Source organism: Myiozetetes cayanensis, unplaced genomic scaffold (genome assembly GCF_022539395.1).
Source record: "Myiozetetes cayanensis isolate MyiCay16 unplaced genomic scaffold, myiCay2020 scf3, whole genome shotgun sequence".
NCBI classification, from domain to species: Eukaryota; Metazoa; Chordata; class Aves; order Passeriformes; family Tyrannidae; genus Myiozetetes; species Myiozetetes cayanensis.
The window spans coordinates 61,094,170-61,110,479 of NW_026087521.1; the positions used below are offsets into that span (position 1 = coordinate 61,094,170).

At 42.1% G+C, this 16,310-nt stretch overlaps 1 protein-coding gene across 14 annotated transcripts in view; it reads left to right on the forward strand.

Annotated features, from left to right (window-relative positions):
• The first annotated feature begins 67 nt into the window (after positions 1-67).
• ERC1 (ELKS/RAB6-interacting/CAST family member 1) overlaps positions 68-16,310 on the forward strand; it is a 290,009-nt gene continuing 273,766 nt past the window's right edge. For 13 of the 14 annotated variants that reach the window (XM_050325542.1, XM_050325550.1, XM_050325546.1 and 10 more), the window contains exons 1-2: positions 68-206; positions 11,000-11,822. In XM_050325542.1, coding sequence (XP_050181499.1) covers positions 11,154-11,822 — 669 coding nt within the window. In that variant the 5' untranslated portion in view covers positions 68-206; positions 11,000-11,153. Of the gene's footprint in view, positions 207-304; positions 409-10,999; positions 11,823-16,310 lie in introns of those variants that run through there. The other variant, XM_050325543.1, reaches the window with a different exon arrangement.

Genomic DNA, 16,310 nt, shown 5'->3' on the forward strand with positions numbered 1-16,310 from the left:
TGCGGGCGCGCGCGCGGGTGGGCGGGGCCTGCGCGTGTCTCGCGCCTGGCGCGCGGGCGGGAGCGGGAGCGCCGAGCGGGGCCCGGCGGAGCCGCCCCAGCCCCGGCTGCTGTCCCTGTCCCTGTCCCTGTCCCTGTCCTGTCCCTGTCCCTGTCCCTGTTCCTGTTCCTGCCCGGCCCCTGCGCTGCCCGCGGCCGCCGCAGCCGGTGAGGGGCCGCGCCGCGCCGGGACTGGGCGGGGAGGGGAGGGTTAACGCTGCTCGGCGGCCGCTGGGGGGAGCGCGCCGGGGCGGGGCGGGGCCTGCGGGCGCCGGTAGCTGCGGGAGCAGCCGCCGCGCTGGGCAGGGGCTGTGGCGGCGGCGGCGTTGGCCGGGCAGGGTCCGGCGGGGGCTGCGGCGCTGGAGCGCAGGTGGGTCCGGGTCCCGGCGGGGGTGCGCGGGCTGTGCCGCGCCGAGGGAGGGGGCGGCCGGGGGGGTCGCGGCCTCGCCCCGCCGGGCCCCGCACGCTGTCACCGCCCGCGGCGGGGCGGGGCGGCCCCGGCACGGCCCCGGGCAGCGCGGCCACATCACCCCGCGTCCTGCCGGGCACTGCCCGCGGCCGGGCGGGGTCCGGCGCTGTCTCGCACGGTCGGTCATTCCTGCGCTGCCCGCTCGCCCTCCCCGGCCGTGCTTTTCCGTCCCTCCTCGCTCGGTCTGTCCTTGGGAAGCGCTCGCTTTTGTTGTCTCAGTCACCTCAGTCCGAGGTGATGGGGAGCGGTGCCTTTCTGCCCAGACCTTGCGGCGGTGTTGGGGTTTTTGTGTGTGTGTTTTCCTTGCGAGCGCTGAATGGTCACGTTTCGTGTATTTTATCGCATCTACTACGGGGTGAGCGTCAGCTGACACGGTGCTTTGTTTCTGGGTCTGCTGCCATCCTGGAGCCCGTGTTAGGAATTGCTGCCCTTCCACATCTGCCTCGTCGGTGGCGTGAGCTCCGAATCTCAGTTAGGAAGTCTGTAATTTATTTTACCTGGAATGTTGCGTGTGCGCCCTGGAAGTTCATGTAGTGGTTCGTGCCGACCTGGTGTGAAATGGTTCAAAGCGAAGCCCCACTGGAAATGGGAGAGACTGGGAGATGCGAAGAAAAGATGTAACGAAAGCCCCACCGAGGCGGGGGGTGGTGGATGGGGGTGGTGGAAGCGGTACGGGAGCCAAGGGAATGAAAGCAAATGGGTAGAAATAGGATTGTTCTGAAGAACAATGCATGTTTATCATTTCGTCCGAGCTCGTTCTGGGGGGCCACGCTAATGCACGCAGGGTGGTTGTAGCTGGATAACGCGTTACCTCAAATCCAACAGGCTGTAACCGCAAAAAAGTTGCCTGGTTTGGCTGTAGGGCTGTAATTCTCAAACAATGGCCAGCTGGGCTAAGGTGTCTCCAGCAGTAACCTCCGCCAGCTGCCTGCCCTCCTTTCCTCCCTGAGATTAGGGCGTCTGTAGCCGTAGGTGGCTGAGCACACATCTCCTCCTGAGCCACAGCCTGACATGCTACTGGAGTTTGTGTTGAAAACTGCAGCAGCTCAGATGTGTGCCCCCATTCAGGGTCACTTATGAGTCAGCACCCTCACAGCCATTTCGAATAGGATGGGAAGAGAGAAATCACCTCCTTGCCCATGCTGCTGGGACTAGAGCTGGTAGTACAAGAGTTGAATTTTTTTTCAGTAATTTTTGGATTAAATCAGTAGTTATTTAGTTAACTGCTGTATGGAATGTAGTTCAGTTTTGGAAGCGCAGTTCAGAACTTTTATGACAGAACAGCAGTTTGTGGAACAATCAAGTCTATGACTTTACTATGTCAGCCAGAATTTTGGAATTGTCTGAATCCATCAAGCTGCAAGAGGGGCTGCAGCTTGAAAAAGTTGGGTATCTGCTGAGTGAAATGTGAGTTTATCATAATATTTGACATAATTTGAACTTTTTCCACCACTTCTTGGGAAACCAATTTTAGTTGTAATTAAATCACTGTAAAGATGTTAGCAGAAGCCCAAACTGAACAAAGCCTGCTATCTGGGCTAGACTACAGCATTGTGTTTTTCATAACATTTGACATTCTTTTTGATCCTGTCACAGGCTTTTTTGAGATTTTGTTCACATAACTTTTCATCTGTAATATGTGACTAATGGCCTGACTAACAGAAAAACCAGGTTTTGTATGGTACGTAGTCTATACCTTTTTGCTGAATTGCAAATCTTGGTGATGAAGGAAACCTGGTTGGCTTTTTTAGGGGGTTTTGTGATTTGGCGTTTTTATTTTTTTCCCCCTCCTTTCAGTCTGCCACTTTCTCAGTTCCTGGAAGCACTTATCTCTGCTGCTGAATGAATAGAAATATTTCACCATACTATTGTAACCAGTGTGTGAGTTCCTCACTGTTATTGCTTATTTTGTGAAGCAGGATACTCTCCCATTGTTACCCCTCCTCCCCTCACCCCTCCCTATTTTCAAGCCTGTTCCCCCCCCCCAAATCCTCTCTTTTGTGTGAGAGGTTTGTTACAACACTTACCTGTCTAAGCCACTGGTAAACTATGTTATGTTTAGAGGGTCTGGCTTGTTTTAGCTGAGGATGGTTTGATCAGAGATGTAAATATGGAGCCATGCATGTGGCTTTTTTAATAATTGCTGGAACTAAAACAGCAATGTATCTTCTTGACCTTTGCTGGCTACTCTGCCACAAGAGCACCCTGGGTGAGGAGGATTCTATCCATGGCTGCCTGTTTAAGCCAGGAGTTTAACTCTGTGGCATTGGTAGGGCAGGAGATCCTAGAAAATCCAGTGCTGACTTAGCAAAAGTGGTGTTTTCTAGCATGTGATTTATATCAATATTGTTCACGTGACTTTGTTGTCAGGGCGAGATTATGATGGAATTTCTGTGGCTGGAGGATGCTTTGCCTTGCACAGTGATGTTACCCATGGTGACTTGAGGCTGGCTGTCTGCATGGGTTCACTAGTGCTTCTAGGTACCTTCTGGGCTTCTGCAATATCTTTATTGCTTTTTGCATTTTGTTTCAGCTGTTAGAAGGTGGGTTGTTGGTTCTGTGCCACCTGTAGGGAAGAGAGAAACAGCCATGGGTACAAACACCTGTTTGTTACTTTACTGACTTTATACTCTAAAATTCAGGCTATAAACTAGCCATACAGTGACAGAAAATTAACATCCACAGGTTTTCAATCTTCTAGGTAATTAGAAGAGTGAGAATTATTTTAATCAGTTTATCACTAGGAAGTGATAGGTGCGAGTTCTGACTCCTGTTGCTTTTTGTGTTTTGGACCTTGTTTCAAAAGAGGAAGGGCACATGATAATTTTTTTTCCTCACATCTGCTTTAAATTTAGAGACTTATAATTATATGTCCCAGTCACTGCACAAAACAAATGCTGATGCACCTACCCAGCCTTCCCACATGCCGGTGTTAAGGAGGTAGGGCAGGGAGGGACGATGTGGATCCAGTTTCTGGTAAACCCAGAGGCAAGAACCAGTTTGAGAATGGTCATATCTGCACCACGTGCTAATCCTTCTGTAACAGACTCAGTCAGTGCTTAAGGCTGCAGGAGAGACTACGTGCTGGGACAGTGTCCAAGACTTCTGCCACACCTGGGAAGCCTTTCAGTGTGATGTCCAGGTAGCGTTAATCAGTATGTGCTCCAGTCTCTGGGGGAAGACAGAGAAGCTTCTGTTTGTGTACAACAACTAGAACAGAAAGAACTTGCTTGTGCCACCCAAATTTAGTGACTGGGTTGACTCGTAGTACACTGGGTGCAGAACCACTGAAATCTGACAAGTGAGATGAAGAAAGGCTTTTAGAAATATCAGTAGTGCCTCATGTTCTGCCTCAAGCTGAGGCTGACCTCCAGAGCTCTAGGAAAAAATCCTTATATGCAAATGGCATATCAGAATGAGTATATAAATATGAGTAAATAAAGGTTTGGCTGAAATAGATTTATTATAATAATAGTAAGACTTTTCTTTTTGTGGTCTTGTTTTTTGGTAAGAAGATATAAGGGAATGAAGGTGTGGTGGTGAAAGTGTACCCTTTATGCTAATACCAAGATTATGGAAGTTATAAGAAACAAAATTTGATGTCATTTAAATCTGCTTTTGCGAAGGAACTGTTGTAGAGTAGAGTATGTTCTGTCTTCCTTGTTGAGTAAGTAGATCCCATGAAAGGAGCTGTATACCTGTGGGAGACAAATTAGGAAGCTAATGAGTATTTCTGGCTCTTGTTTAAAGACTCACAGCTAGCGTTTTCTGGATGGGCTATCTTGTAGGAATAGGAAGCAGAATGGTATCTGAAAGGGTCAGATCATCGAGATGTTTCCATGTCCTGTGGTGATTTAAAGTGTCTGTGTGCCATTTATGCTAACCTTTCAAATGAAGAAACTGTGTAACGGGAATGTCACTTTATGTTTGGAAACAAAACACTCCTTTGACAAATGACTGCTGTTTTTTTCCTCAAAATGTTAGGGTTGGGGTTGATGACCTGCCTTTTACAAAACATGTTTTTTTTTTTAATATGTGAAAGTCACCTCGAGATTATTGGGGATTTTTGAGATGCTGTTCTGGGAAGATTTCTCTGTCATGTATGTGGGGAGAATATATCAATTCCCATCTTCTTATGTTTGGTGAGACAGAACAAAGGCTCTGCTGCATTCAGTGAACCTGGCAGATGTGCGAGTAGGTGAACTCAATTTAAAAAAACCCAACCAATCACCACCCCCCAGCTTTTAAAAAGGATTGGATATAAACAGATGGCAGCGCTTGGGCTTCTGTTTATGTGCTATTTAGGAATGAGAATCAATCCTAATATGAACAGTTATTTTTTGGACTTCTTTCTGTCTTAATTTCATTCATCCCTTGTGCTTTCTTGCTCTTAAAGCCACAAGGATATTTTGATAAACAACCCTGAATTCCGTGGGTTCTATGCCTTGTGTCCAGCACTGCCTGACTTGCAATTAGTTTGCAGAGTAAACTTTCTTCTGTCCTTTTTGTGTGTAATAGTCGTTAAATTATCATAAAAAGTAGTGAAAAAATTAAATTGTAATGAAAACTAGCTTTCTTACCTTCCAAAACCAATCAGTGAAAGCTGAAATCTACAATATAGCCCTAAGTTAAAGGCTTCAGACTTTTTATGTAAAGTAAACATAGCAACTGTAGCGTTTATAACTGTGGTGGTGTGCACTAGGAAGTAACAGAATTCAAAATTTCTTTTGGTTAAGACACCTCTAAGTTGTTGTGAATCATGTCGATTCTCTCGTTATACCCACTATCTGGATTCCAGGGTAAAGACATCTGGCAGGGTTTTGTTGGAATATAAGCTTTTTCTTTTTCTTTGGAATTCCTCCTTTTCTACCCCTTCTCCTCCCTGTAGTCCACGTCCTGCTGAGTAATCCAGTCATCCTTATTTGTGATTAGCTCTTGGGGTGTGAATTATGTAAATGGCAACAATTGCTACCTCTGTTAATGAAGCCTAATGTGTCTGCTGCAGACCTTTATCAGATTAAGACGCCTCTTGTGAGGGCTGACTTTGCTTCTATTATAAAACTGGCAGTTCAAAGCTTTCCTTGTGCAGAGAGGAATCAGTGGGACAAGAAGTTCTGTCTTCTGGAAGCTGGATAGATGGCTTCCAGAACGCTGCTGGGAGGCACTGGAGGGGTCCCAGTGGTGTGTTTGCCTGCCTGGTTTGTGATCCCACCACCCATTCCTATCAGGCAGTGATGCTGTTAAGGAGTTGTCTCCATAGATGTTGCTGTCTGTCAGCTGGTGCCAGTCCTGAACAGAAACTGAGGGAAAGAAATTCAGAGGAAATGTTACTTGCTGGAGACTGCAGCAGCTATTCCAAAGTTCTTTTTGTTTTGACAAATGGAAGCAGGGTTTTTCCAGTATTTCTGCAGTACTGTGTGTATTTCTGCAGTTGGTGTGTATTTGGTTGCTTGCTTACCTAGTAGTAGTTACTGTGGTTTTAGTATTTGTCCTGGAGTAGAGGGAGATACAAAAGGCTTTATATATTTATATGACAGAGAGATCCTCCAGAGGTTACAACGCTCTCTGTTAATGAATCTTCTGTTTTCTGTCAGGTGTAGGCAGGAATGACTGCTTTCTGAGCCGTTGGTTCCCATAAAGTACTACATTATAGGGGCTGAGTGTGACAGCACTGGTAAACATATCTCATTTTACTGAATTCTTTGTTCTGAACTTGATGTTCATGTGATCCCTACAGAATTTCTTACATTTCTACTGTGCCTGAATACAACCCTTTTATTGAAAACCACCAGATCTTTGATAAGACCCATGTTCCTATTCCTGCTCTCTCTCACGTCATAATTGCCCTTACAAGTAAATCTGCATGAAGTTGTGCAGGTGGCTTTTTACTCTTCTTTCAGTGTGCCAGGGCCTGATGCAGCTTTTGGGCTGCTTTGAATCCCTGCTTTCAGTGTGTGTGGCTCTGGATATTGGTGTACTTATTGGCTTTGGTAGCTGCTTTGCTGTTTTGAAGGAAGCTTAATTCTCCCTTGCTTTGCACTGGCTGACCAGGCTGTTGTAGTGAAACAAGTTGCACTGCAGTACATTTAAATATCTCTGCAGTACATTTAAATGTCTGCTGCCGGATTTTAAACTTTTTCCACAGTTCATGGTGTCTGTCTCCAAGTGTTTTTTGGACGGTCACCTATGATCTGAGAAGACATTTTTCTTAGCTGGCACTTCAGGCAGGATGTACTGTTAATTTATCTTAAAATTTTCATGCTGAAAATGTGTTCATAACCGTCCTTTCTCAAACCTTTTTCTACAATACTGTGTAATTCTCATGTGCTTTTCTGATAGTTCTTCTTTCAAGCTTTTTCATAATCACTAGATAGCATTTTCCACTAATAACAAAGCAGGTCAGTCATATGTCTTTGTACCTGCAGAAAGCTGCTATGCCACTTTCTAGATATCTACATAAAGTTTTTACATGGACTGACTTGATTTTATTTATTTATTTATTTATTTATTTTTAATTTGGCTTGCAGATAGGGTACTCTTTGGAAGTTTTTGTTCTCTTAATTGAACAGTGAACATGAGAATTTTGTTCCATAACTTTAAAGGTATAGAAGCTACTTTTGAGGAAAAATGTTTTAGCACTGGCTTCAACTGTTTCATTTTTTAAAACACTTGAAGTTTATAGTCTCCTTCTTTGTAATCTTGGGTAAGGGTTCCTATATTTGCAGAAAAGACCAAAGTTTTTTGAAAACTGCAGGAGAGCTTGCAAAGGGAAGGTGGTTTGCACAGTTCATATCACAGTTGGACAGTGTTCCTTGTGGTTGCCACCATCTTGTAAGGTTAAGGGATGATTTATTTGTGACTAAAATTAGAGTCAGAGTAGAAGAGGAAAATAGCAACAGTGCTGCATGTTGGCCTCATGAAAGATAAGAGACCACACTTCTGAGATTCCTGGGAAAATTCTAGTGTGGGTCAGAATATTGAAAAATACTTAACTTTTCTGGTTGTGTTACTATATGAAAGAAATCTTCCATATGCTTTTGCTTGGATTCCAGGAGGGAAAATAGAATTCTTTCTCCTTCCTGATTAATTGGTGTTAGGAATATGAAAAGAGTTTTTGTGTCACTTCCTTCACTTTGCTGATTCCAGGATGAAAGATGTTTTTCCTGGTGTAATTGTCTTAATATTTGTTTCCACAAGGAAGTGATATGGCTGGGGATAAATGCTACTAGGAAAAAAATGGGGGGGGGAAGAGTTAAGATTTATTTTGTAACTTTTTTTTTTTTTACACTTGAACCATGTCAAATCTCTGTGTCAGTGAAAATACTGAAACCGACTGCGAGTGTGGAAGGGTGTATTTAGTTAACACTTGGAATATTCACAACTTTGTAGTCTAACAATGGTGTAATCAAAGTTGTTATTCAAGAAAAAATACTGCAGGGTTACATTTGCCTCTTTTCCAAAGACCACTTCACTTCTTAATCTATTGCTTTTGGTTTGAAAAGTGAGTGCAGTGTAACGCATGGCAGAGAGAGTAGAGTTGAGTTCTCCCTGAGTTTCATCAGTGCCAGCTCTGGGAATCTTTCCCATAACCCTGATCAACAGCTATTTCTAGCAACTGGCTTTCAGAGCTTGAATTATTTGATGTTTCTGGAGAAGCAGAGAGGATGGTGCCTACCTGGGGAACAAAGCTTCGAGCTGAACTAGCGATGGGACTGGTGTTTCCACTTCAGGTGGATGAGACCTCACCTGCCTGCCCAGTAGAATTGGAGATGCTTCCTGCACAGCACCAGCTCCTTGCAGCTGCCTGGGAAGCTGCTTTGCTGTCAAGGGTATCAACCAATTTCTTTGAAAAGTATTAATAGTTCAACAAAACATTTGCTAAAGCAAGGAGAAAGCCAGTTCCTTGAGTTTTCCCATTTCGAGGGTGATGAACTCACAAGAAATGATCTAAAGACTTCTGTGCTCCTCTTGTGTGTTGTTGTTAAGGGCTTTACCAGGTGATGCTTCTGTGTGCAACAGGGATGTACTTTGAGCAGCTTTTAAACTTAGTGTTTTGGGGGGAAACTGAGACTCACGTAATAAAACATGTCTGATCTCTTGATTCAAGTTAACCTCATTTAAAGCTGTTAAGTGAATGAGTGCACTGACTTACTGTGGTTAGCTTTTAGCAGATGAATTAAGTGTTGTGATTTGGATTAATTTTCAATTATTTGCATTCAATCCTCATGAATGCAAGCTCTCAGTTGAATGTACTTTATGTAGTGTCTAAGAAATCATATCTGACTTGTTTTGAGAGCTCAAGTGGTGTCACAGCAGCATTTTTAGCATTTTGATATCTCAAACAGTGAGACTAGTCTGAAATAGCCTTTCTGTTTGGAAGAAGTGTTTTCCTTCCAGATCTGGGCCACAGTGTCTTGCTTATTGAAGCAACTTCAGCGGAACAGTGTAGACTTTGTTATGTAGTTTATATATCTCTGTCCCATTTTGCATAAGGATATAGAGTTGAAATAAAAGAAATGTAACTTGTATTAAAAAAATAAATCTGTAGGTGTTGCTTTGGTGGATAATTTCCATTATTATTGCTGCTGGTTGTCTTTCCTTGGCCTGTTTTCCTTTACATTTGTGTTTTAAAATACTCTGTAGCAATCTTGTAGCTAGCTTTTCTTGTTGTTTAAAAAAAAGAGAGAGAGCCCCTGAATGTCTTGAACTACTCACAACACAATATCAGCTTCCATAAGCTTTGTAAAATTACTCATGTCATTGTATCTTCTATATCAGTTGTGTGAAAATGAAAAAATGCTGGCTTATTCTGGTCTTGGTTTCCATTTAAAATTTAAACTATACATTTTAAAACTATTTTTACTCTATCTTTTCCTCTACTAACTTTTTTTTTCTGAAAGGAAAAATGCTGTATCTTTTCTTCATCGCACTTTTCCTTTTTTCTTTTCCAATATTTTCTGCAATATTATTCTTTTGTCTCTTCCCTTCCACCCACTTGCACTATTTCTACAATTCCTTTTGTAAGTGTATTCCTCTTTTAAATCTAGTCTTTAATCTGCTTGCCCAATTATTATCTCACTACCATGCTATAAGATTTGGAAAAATTGATGCTGAATATCTGTCAAACCGAAGTTCTGAACAGAAGGGGCAGCAAGATAAAAGCTGGTGTGAAAGGAAAGATGTTGGGATATATAAAGTGCTGCTGCTCTTTAAGACACTGCCCAATATTTTTTCATCTGTTGGGATCAGGAACATTTCAGTGTTCTTATTTCAGCTGAGCCAAACAGTTACATGAAATAGTTTACACTGGAAAAAAGTAGAAGGGGGCAGGGGAAGAGAACTGTAAAGTGGGAGTGGTTCTTTAGTGCAGTAGTTTAGTCACAGGAATGGATTTCTTCCCTGTTTCTTGCTTTTCCACTAGATCTTGACTACGAACCACAGTCCCAGCCCAGTGCCCCTGTACTAAAGAGTTCCCTCCCAGCACGTGTCCAGCAGCATCGTATTGCACTGCAAACATAAGGAGTTTTACTGCATGTGCTGCCAGAGTTCTTGTTTAATGAAAAAGTAGAGGGGAGAAGGGACCAGCAGCATGATGATGTCATACTGTTCTGTGTTTCAGGTCCCTGCTGTTGGAATGTTATTTAATGGAATTAATCTGAGCTGGTTAATGAAAAGCATGTTTCAGTTGAAATCTTTTCTTAACCTGAACAAAGATTTAAGTTATTTTAGTTTGAGGAAAAAACAAACAGACTAGAACCAGTTTTCAGTGGAGGTGTGATTCTCTTCTTCTTCTTCCCCTCCTTGGTTCCACTGCTGTGTGATTGCTGTTCTTTCAGAGTTGCATCTATACTTGCTTAAGCTCTGTGGTCAGTAGTGATTTCATGATTATTCTTACTTTTGGGTCTGACTTCTGCATTTGAAGAAGGGCTGACAGCAACACTGAACGGGACCTGCTAGTCAAGATCATGATCAGAATCATTTTAGCCCATCCTATCTTCCCATTTGCAGGATTATTTTCACAGCACAGGGGTTTAGAAACCATGTCCTATGGAAGCTAGCAGTGCTTGAGGGAAAAATATACTACTGAGTGGCCTTTAAATTTTGATTTTCTCTGACTCAGAAAGGTAATAGATAAAGAATTAGGGCCTATGAGAAAGAGAGGATAAGATCAGATGGCTTCTAATGGTAGAGTTAGATCATGACCAACAAAATTTTGGCTTGGAAATTAATGGATTCTCTTTCCCTTACCTCTTTGCTGTGATAATACAACAACAGAAAAATAAGAATAGAAGTTCCTTTTTGAGTTTAAATATTAGGGTTTAAATAAAAAATTGCTCTTCTGTGAGTGGAAATTGAAAAGATGCTGTAGAAGTAGAAAGGAAGTAGAATACACTTTATTCCAGTGTGGGACAAAACATTTGGTGATAAGCTAGGTATTTAATACGTTACTCATATTGATACAGATTTTAATATGTTATTCTTATTGACACAGATATGGTCCTGAACATCGCGAGCACGTGACTTTGAAGATGGACAACTGGATCTGTCATAAGTTGTGATTGGCCTTAAGTTGACTTATACCCGTTGAAGAACTCTCCCGTTCCTGATTTTTACCTGTCTGATTGCCTCACACCACCAGCTTAATCATGTATGGAAGTGCTCGGTCCGTGGGGAAGGTTGAGCCCAGCAACCAGAGCCCAGGGCGTTCACCGAGGCTGCCACGGTCGCCACGCCTGGGCCACCGTCGAACCAACAGCACGGGAGGCAGCTCTGGGAGTAGTACTGGGGGTGGCAGTGGGAAAACCCTTTCTATGGAAAACATCCAGTCCTTAAATGCTGCCTATGCCACGTCCGGCCCTATGTACCTAAGTGACCACGAGAACGTGGGTGCAGACACCCCGAAGAGCACCATGACGTTGGGCCGGTCGGGGGGGCGGCTGCCTTACGGTGTTAGGATGACTGCGATGGGCAGCAGCCCTAACATTGCCAGTAGTGGAGTTGCCAGCGATACCATTGCGTTCGGGGAGCACCATCTCCCTCCGGTGAGCATGGCATCCACTGTGCCTCACTCGCTGCGCCAGGCCAGGGATAACACCATCATGGATCTGCAGACACAACTCAAAGAAGTGCTGAGGGAAAACGATCTGCTCCGCAAGGATGTGGAGGTGAAAGAAAGCAAGCTGAGTTCTTCCATGAATAGCATCAAGACCTTCTGGAGCCCTGAGCTAAAAAAGGAGAGAGCTCTGAGGAAAGATGAAGCGTCAAAAATCACCATTTGGAAGGAACAATATAGAGTTTTGCAAGAAGAAAACCAGGTTTGTCATCTAATGTCACGGTTATGTTAGTGTGGTAGCGGGATTAAATGAGTTTAATAAACTTGCATGTCACATTTAAGCAGCTAAATGAGATTGTTGCTTTTCTTGGGTAATTGATGTGGGTAAGACGTGTTTTCAACTTGCAAGCCTCTTTTTAAATGTTTCTTGTCAGACTTGTAAGCCACCTCTTCAGTGCTCATCTCTCCTTGGGTGTCGTGGGTTTTTTCCCTAGGACTGGTGCTAATCACTTGGTTTCCTTGTGGAAGTATTTTACTCTGTTCATAATTAATATTTTTCTACAGTTTACCTCTTGAAGCATTCTCTGATATGCAGAATGTGCTAACTGCTGACCCCAAACACAACTGAGCTGTTGCTGGATTTTGATGGATTGCCCTTAAAACCAAGTTCAAATTACACTGCTCTTACTTTAGAATTAAAACCTCCAGACCTCCAGTGTTCAGGCAGATACAAATTGCGTTCTTGGCTACATTTAAGTAACACTGTTTACTACATGCTCATCTATTCTTTTATCTTAAGCTCTGTGTATCTTGTTGTGCAACTCTCACGAAGCACCCCATGGGTTTTTTTGTAGTGGTCTGGCCAGTTACAGAATAGGCAGAAGAACAGAGAGTCTTTGGTGTCTGGGTCTTTTGTCTTGTCCATCTTAAAAGCATCTCTAACTTAAATAAAAGTGAGAGGCTGATTAAAGCTGAGGTCTCTTTGTAGTCTGTTCTGCTTATTAAAAGCTTTTTTCAAGTTTTCTCACCTGGACCTTCTTGCTATCTTAATGCTGAAGTAACTACTTGTCTTTGAGTTAGTGTCCTCCTCTTCAGTTGTTTCTGGCCAGATGTGAGTTATGCATCTCTCTGGACTCTCAGGTCATAAAATTTATCACTCTTAATGGAAAATGGGCCCACCACCCAACTCCAGAAGTTCCCTGAAATGTAAGTCAGCTTTCACCATGACAAAAATTACTTTCCCTGTGGAGCTTTTTAAATATCCAAGGACGTTTAATGAAATATTTTTCCATAATTCAAGCATGATCAAGCTCTTGTAGCTCTTAAGGTATAGTTGCTATTTTAGGGAACCCTTTTTGTAAGGTTTGCTTTAGGAGGTGGAAGGGAGAGGGAACACTGTTGGAGGAAAAGGAGAGCAAGTGCTGGTAGTACTCCACATGTTGAACTCTGCTTTCAGGTGACCTGTCTTAAATAGTAAATTCCTTTTGGTTAATTTTAGTCTGCTACACTGAATACGTCTGCAGTTTTCTTTTCAGTTCTTTAAGAACTTAGTTGAAGAAAGTAAATTGCTTTTCCCAAGGTAGTAAGAAATAATTTAATGAACCTGTCATGTGGTTTTTTAGCTGTATTCTTACCAAATGGCGATTATCACGATGTGGGGTTTGTTAAGGTGTGTGACGTTTCGTGTCCATTGTCATATGTCTTCTTGGAGTGCAGAAAACTTGAAGTTAAATACTTTCTATTGCAAAAGTTGGACTTCTTTAGAAGGAGTGATTCAGTGAAAATTTTAGTTAGAGTGGTACAGTACCAGGATAATAAACACGTGGAATGCCGTTCACTCCAGTTTCTGGTGCTCTTTGTATTTCAGTTGCAGGTAAGTCCTTTAATTCTCAAATTCTTTTCATTTTTAGTCCTGTTTTCATATTGAAGAGAATGTCTTGGAATATAGTAACTTCTTTTTTTTTCTGAAATCAGTTTTGACATTTGAAGATGCTTTGAATATCTTACAAGAAAAATCCAACGAGTATATGGTTTAGAAAGGATTAAGCAATAACTAAATATGAATAAACTAGAGAACAGTGATTCCTCTATCTTAGATTTTTTTTTTCTTGTCTTTCCTTTATCCACTAATTAAACATTTACAGATGTTTCTAGGCTGCTGTTCTTAAGGCAATCACTGTAATTGCTATCACACTGATAGAATTGTGTAACTTTGGTCCAAAAATAAGAAGGGTGCAATTTAAAAGTAAAAGGGTATTATTGCAATGAGCTGTAAAAACTAAGAATGCTAATTAATAGATTATAGTTAGCTAACAGTGTGACCTAATTAAACTCTGAATTCATTGTGTCTTCTATAGCCTTTTGGAGGTGGTCACTTCAGTCCTTTATATGGAAGATCAGTTTAATAGGATTTTCTTTAATTGAACAGACTTCTTTGTTTAGACTCTGAACAAGAGATTTCCCTGATCTCTTGGGGGACCAGAAAAATCTCATCATTACCCCTCCAGTCTCCCCCTAAAATGAATTCTACTATAATTGCAGGAGCTGGAGTTTTAGACTTCAATTCGAATATTGCACGTGCACTACTTGTGCTTTAAATAAAGTTTATTTTAGGCCAATTGCATTGTTAAAAGTTGACTCAGCTCGTGGAGCCAAGATGCTGGCTGACTCATGCCATTATCTGATAGTCATCTCAATCTCTTTCCTGTGGTCATGGCTCTTTATTCCTCTGCACACACTTGATTGTCACTGATTGTCTTTTGTTTGGTTGGTTTTTTTTATCATGCTTCTTGTCACCTCAGCTTGAATGATTGAAGTGACCCTTGGTTTTGGAAGTTGTTGCACCTGAAAAGCCTTCTGTGAATAAATTCACCAGTGTCTTCGGGTTCTTTTTCCTGTTTCTTGGGAACATGTGCAAATAAGTCACAATTATTGATGTATTGCTTACTGGTTTCCAGGAAATTTTCTGGATTTGATAAAGCTCAGAGAATGAAGAGGGAGATGAAAGAGCATGCTACCTGTGCTGAGACAGTCACATCCTTTTGTTTGGTTGTCCTCTTACAGGGCAGTAAGGTAGCAGGGACATCTTGGATATAACGGTGAGAATGGCATGCACGTGGTTCTCTGTAGCTCTCACCTGGGTGGAGGCTGCTTTAATCTTGCTCAGCTGTGGTCTGTTCAGTGCAGTGTGGGTTAGTTAACCAATCTTACTTCTCAAGAAGCCAAAAGAAGAGTGCAAATGGTTTCTCAGTTATGCAAACCCATGCATATTCAAGGAGAAACTGATGAAACCAGTAAACAGGAGCTTGGTTTTGGCTTGGTATCACTCTCCTCAGCATGCTTTAGTAGCAACTGTGTTTTTCTGAGTTGAAGAATAATTTTTTCTTTTTAGTGTGTGTGGTTTAAAGTTTCCCTGGAAACCTCTTCATCAGAAGCCAGAAGAGGAAAGGAAAGACAGTGAGTATGTTTTGCACTGTCATAGAAATAGTTTGCCTAAAAACTGAATAGTGGTGGATGATGTGAAACTTGAGAACAAAGGAATTCCTCTGAATTCAAACTTGCTGATAACAAGGTGGTTGTCTCTTAAAATAGGTAGTGCAGTGCAAGTTTGATGTCTTAACACCCTGCAATGAAATTTCCCACATTTGACTGATCTACATTTAAGATCTGATTTATGTTTCAACTAAAATAGTGTGGTACTGCTGAAAACGTCTTTTTGCTTTGATGCATTTCTGTGGTCTTTTTGTGGTCAGAGACCTTTGGATGTCTGAGTGAGAGAGTTTAACCAAGAAAATACTCCTGAAAGGAATTTCACCTTGCTTTTGGGGTAAGCACTTGAAGAAGATTCTGCTTTATTGTGATGGAGAAGTGGGAGGGATGTACTCCAGCATTTCCTCAGTGTTCTTCTCCAGAGTCAGAAGTACTCTCCATTTCATAGTAGTGTGTAATGAGCATCTAAGTTTTTAAAATATAGTTGTCCGTGTGTTAGTCTCTGAAATGTTGGGTGCTGCTGTTCTGAGACTGGCTGAGCTTTTAAGGAGTACATTCTTCCTCTGAAAATCAGATCAATGCTCACTTCTCCATTGATTTAATGTTTTTGGTTTTCAATTATGTATCAAAAAAAAAGTTTTGGTATGTCTTAGTACTGTGTCATTCTAATACTGGTGCCATTCCTGAGTTAGTTATTAGTTTATAGAAAGCTAGGCTTTCTTCCATTGTGGATGTGCAATTGTGCTGTACGTGGTTCCTTAGGCATGGCTTAAAGGCATTATCTGTATCCCACAGCATTACACTTAAATAATTCTTTCCCTGGCAGATGTCTGTCAGCTTTCTTGACAGGTTTAAGGTTCCTTCTGTCTTTCCTTAGTTGCAGCATGAAATTATAACTTAATGTTCTCTTAGAATAACTCAAAGCTACTTCCTCAAGAGTGCTTGATATCCAAGGCATTTATCAAGTTGTCGCACTTTGCAGCGACTTCAGAAATTGTCATCTAATCACCCAAGAGATGGGCCTTCTGTGTTCTGTTGTTTTTCTTTTTTCCAATTCTTTAAGGAAATAAAATAAAGACCTTTTATGCTTATCTGTGTTCCCCAATGCTCCTTTAGTCCCATGTTTCCTGTTGAGGTAGAATCTAACGCCTTGGGTTGCTTTGAGCTGTGGCATAGGCTGAACAGCTGGTCTCTACTTGATCCATTAAACATGTAAGGGGAATACTACTAAGTTAAAAGCAGCTTGTAGTAAAACAGGTGA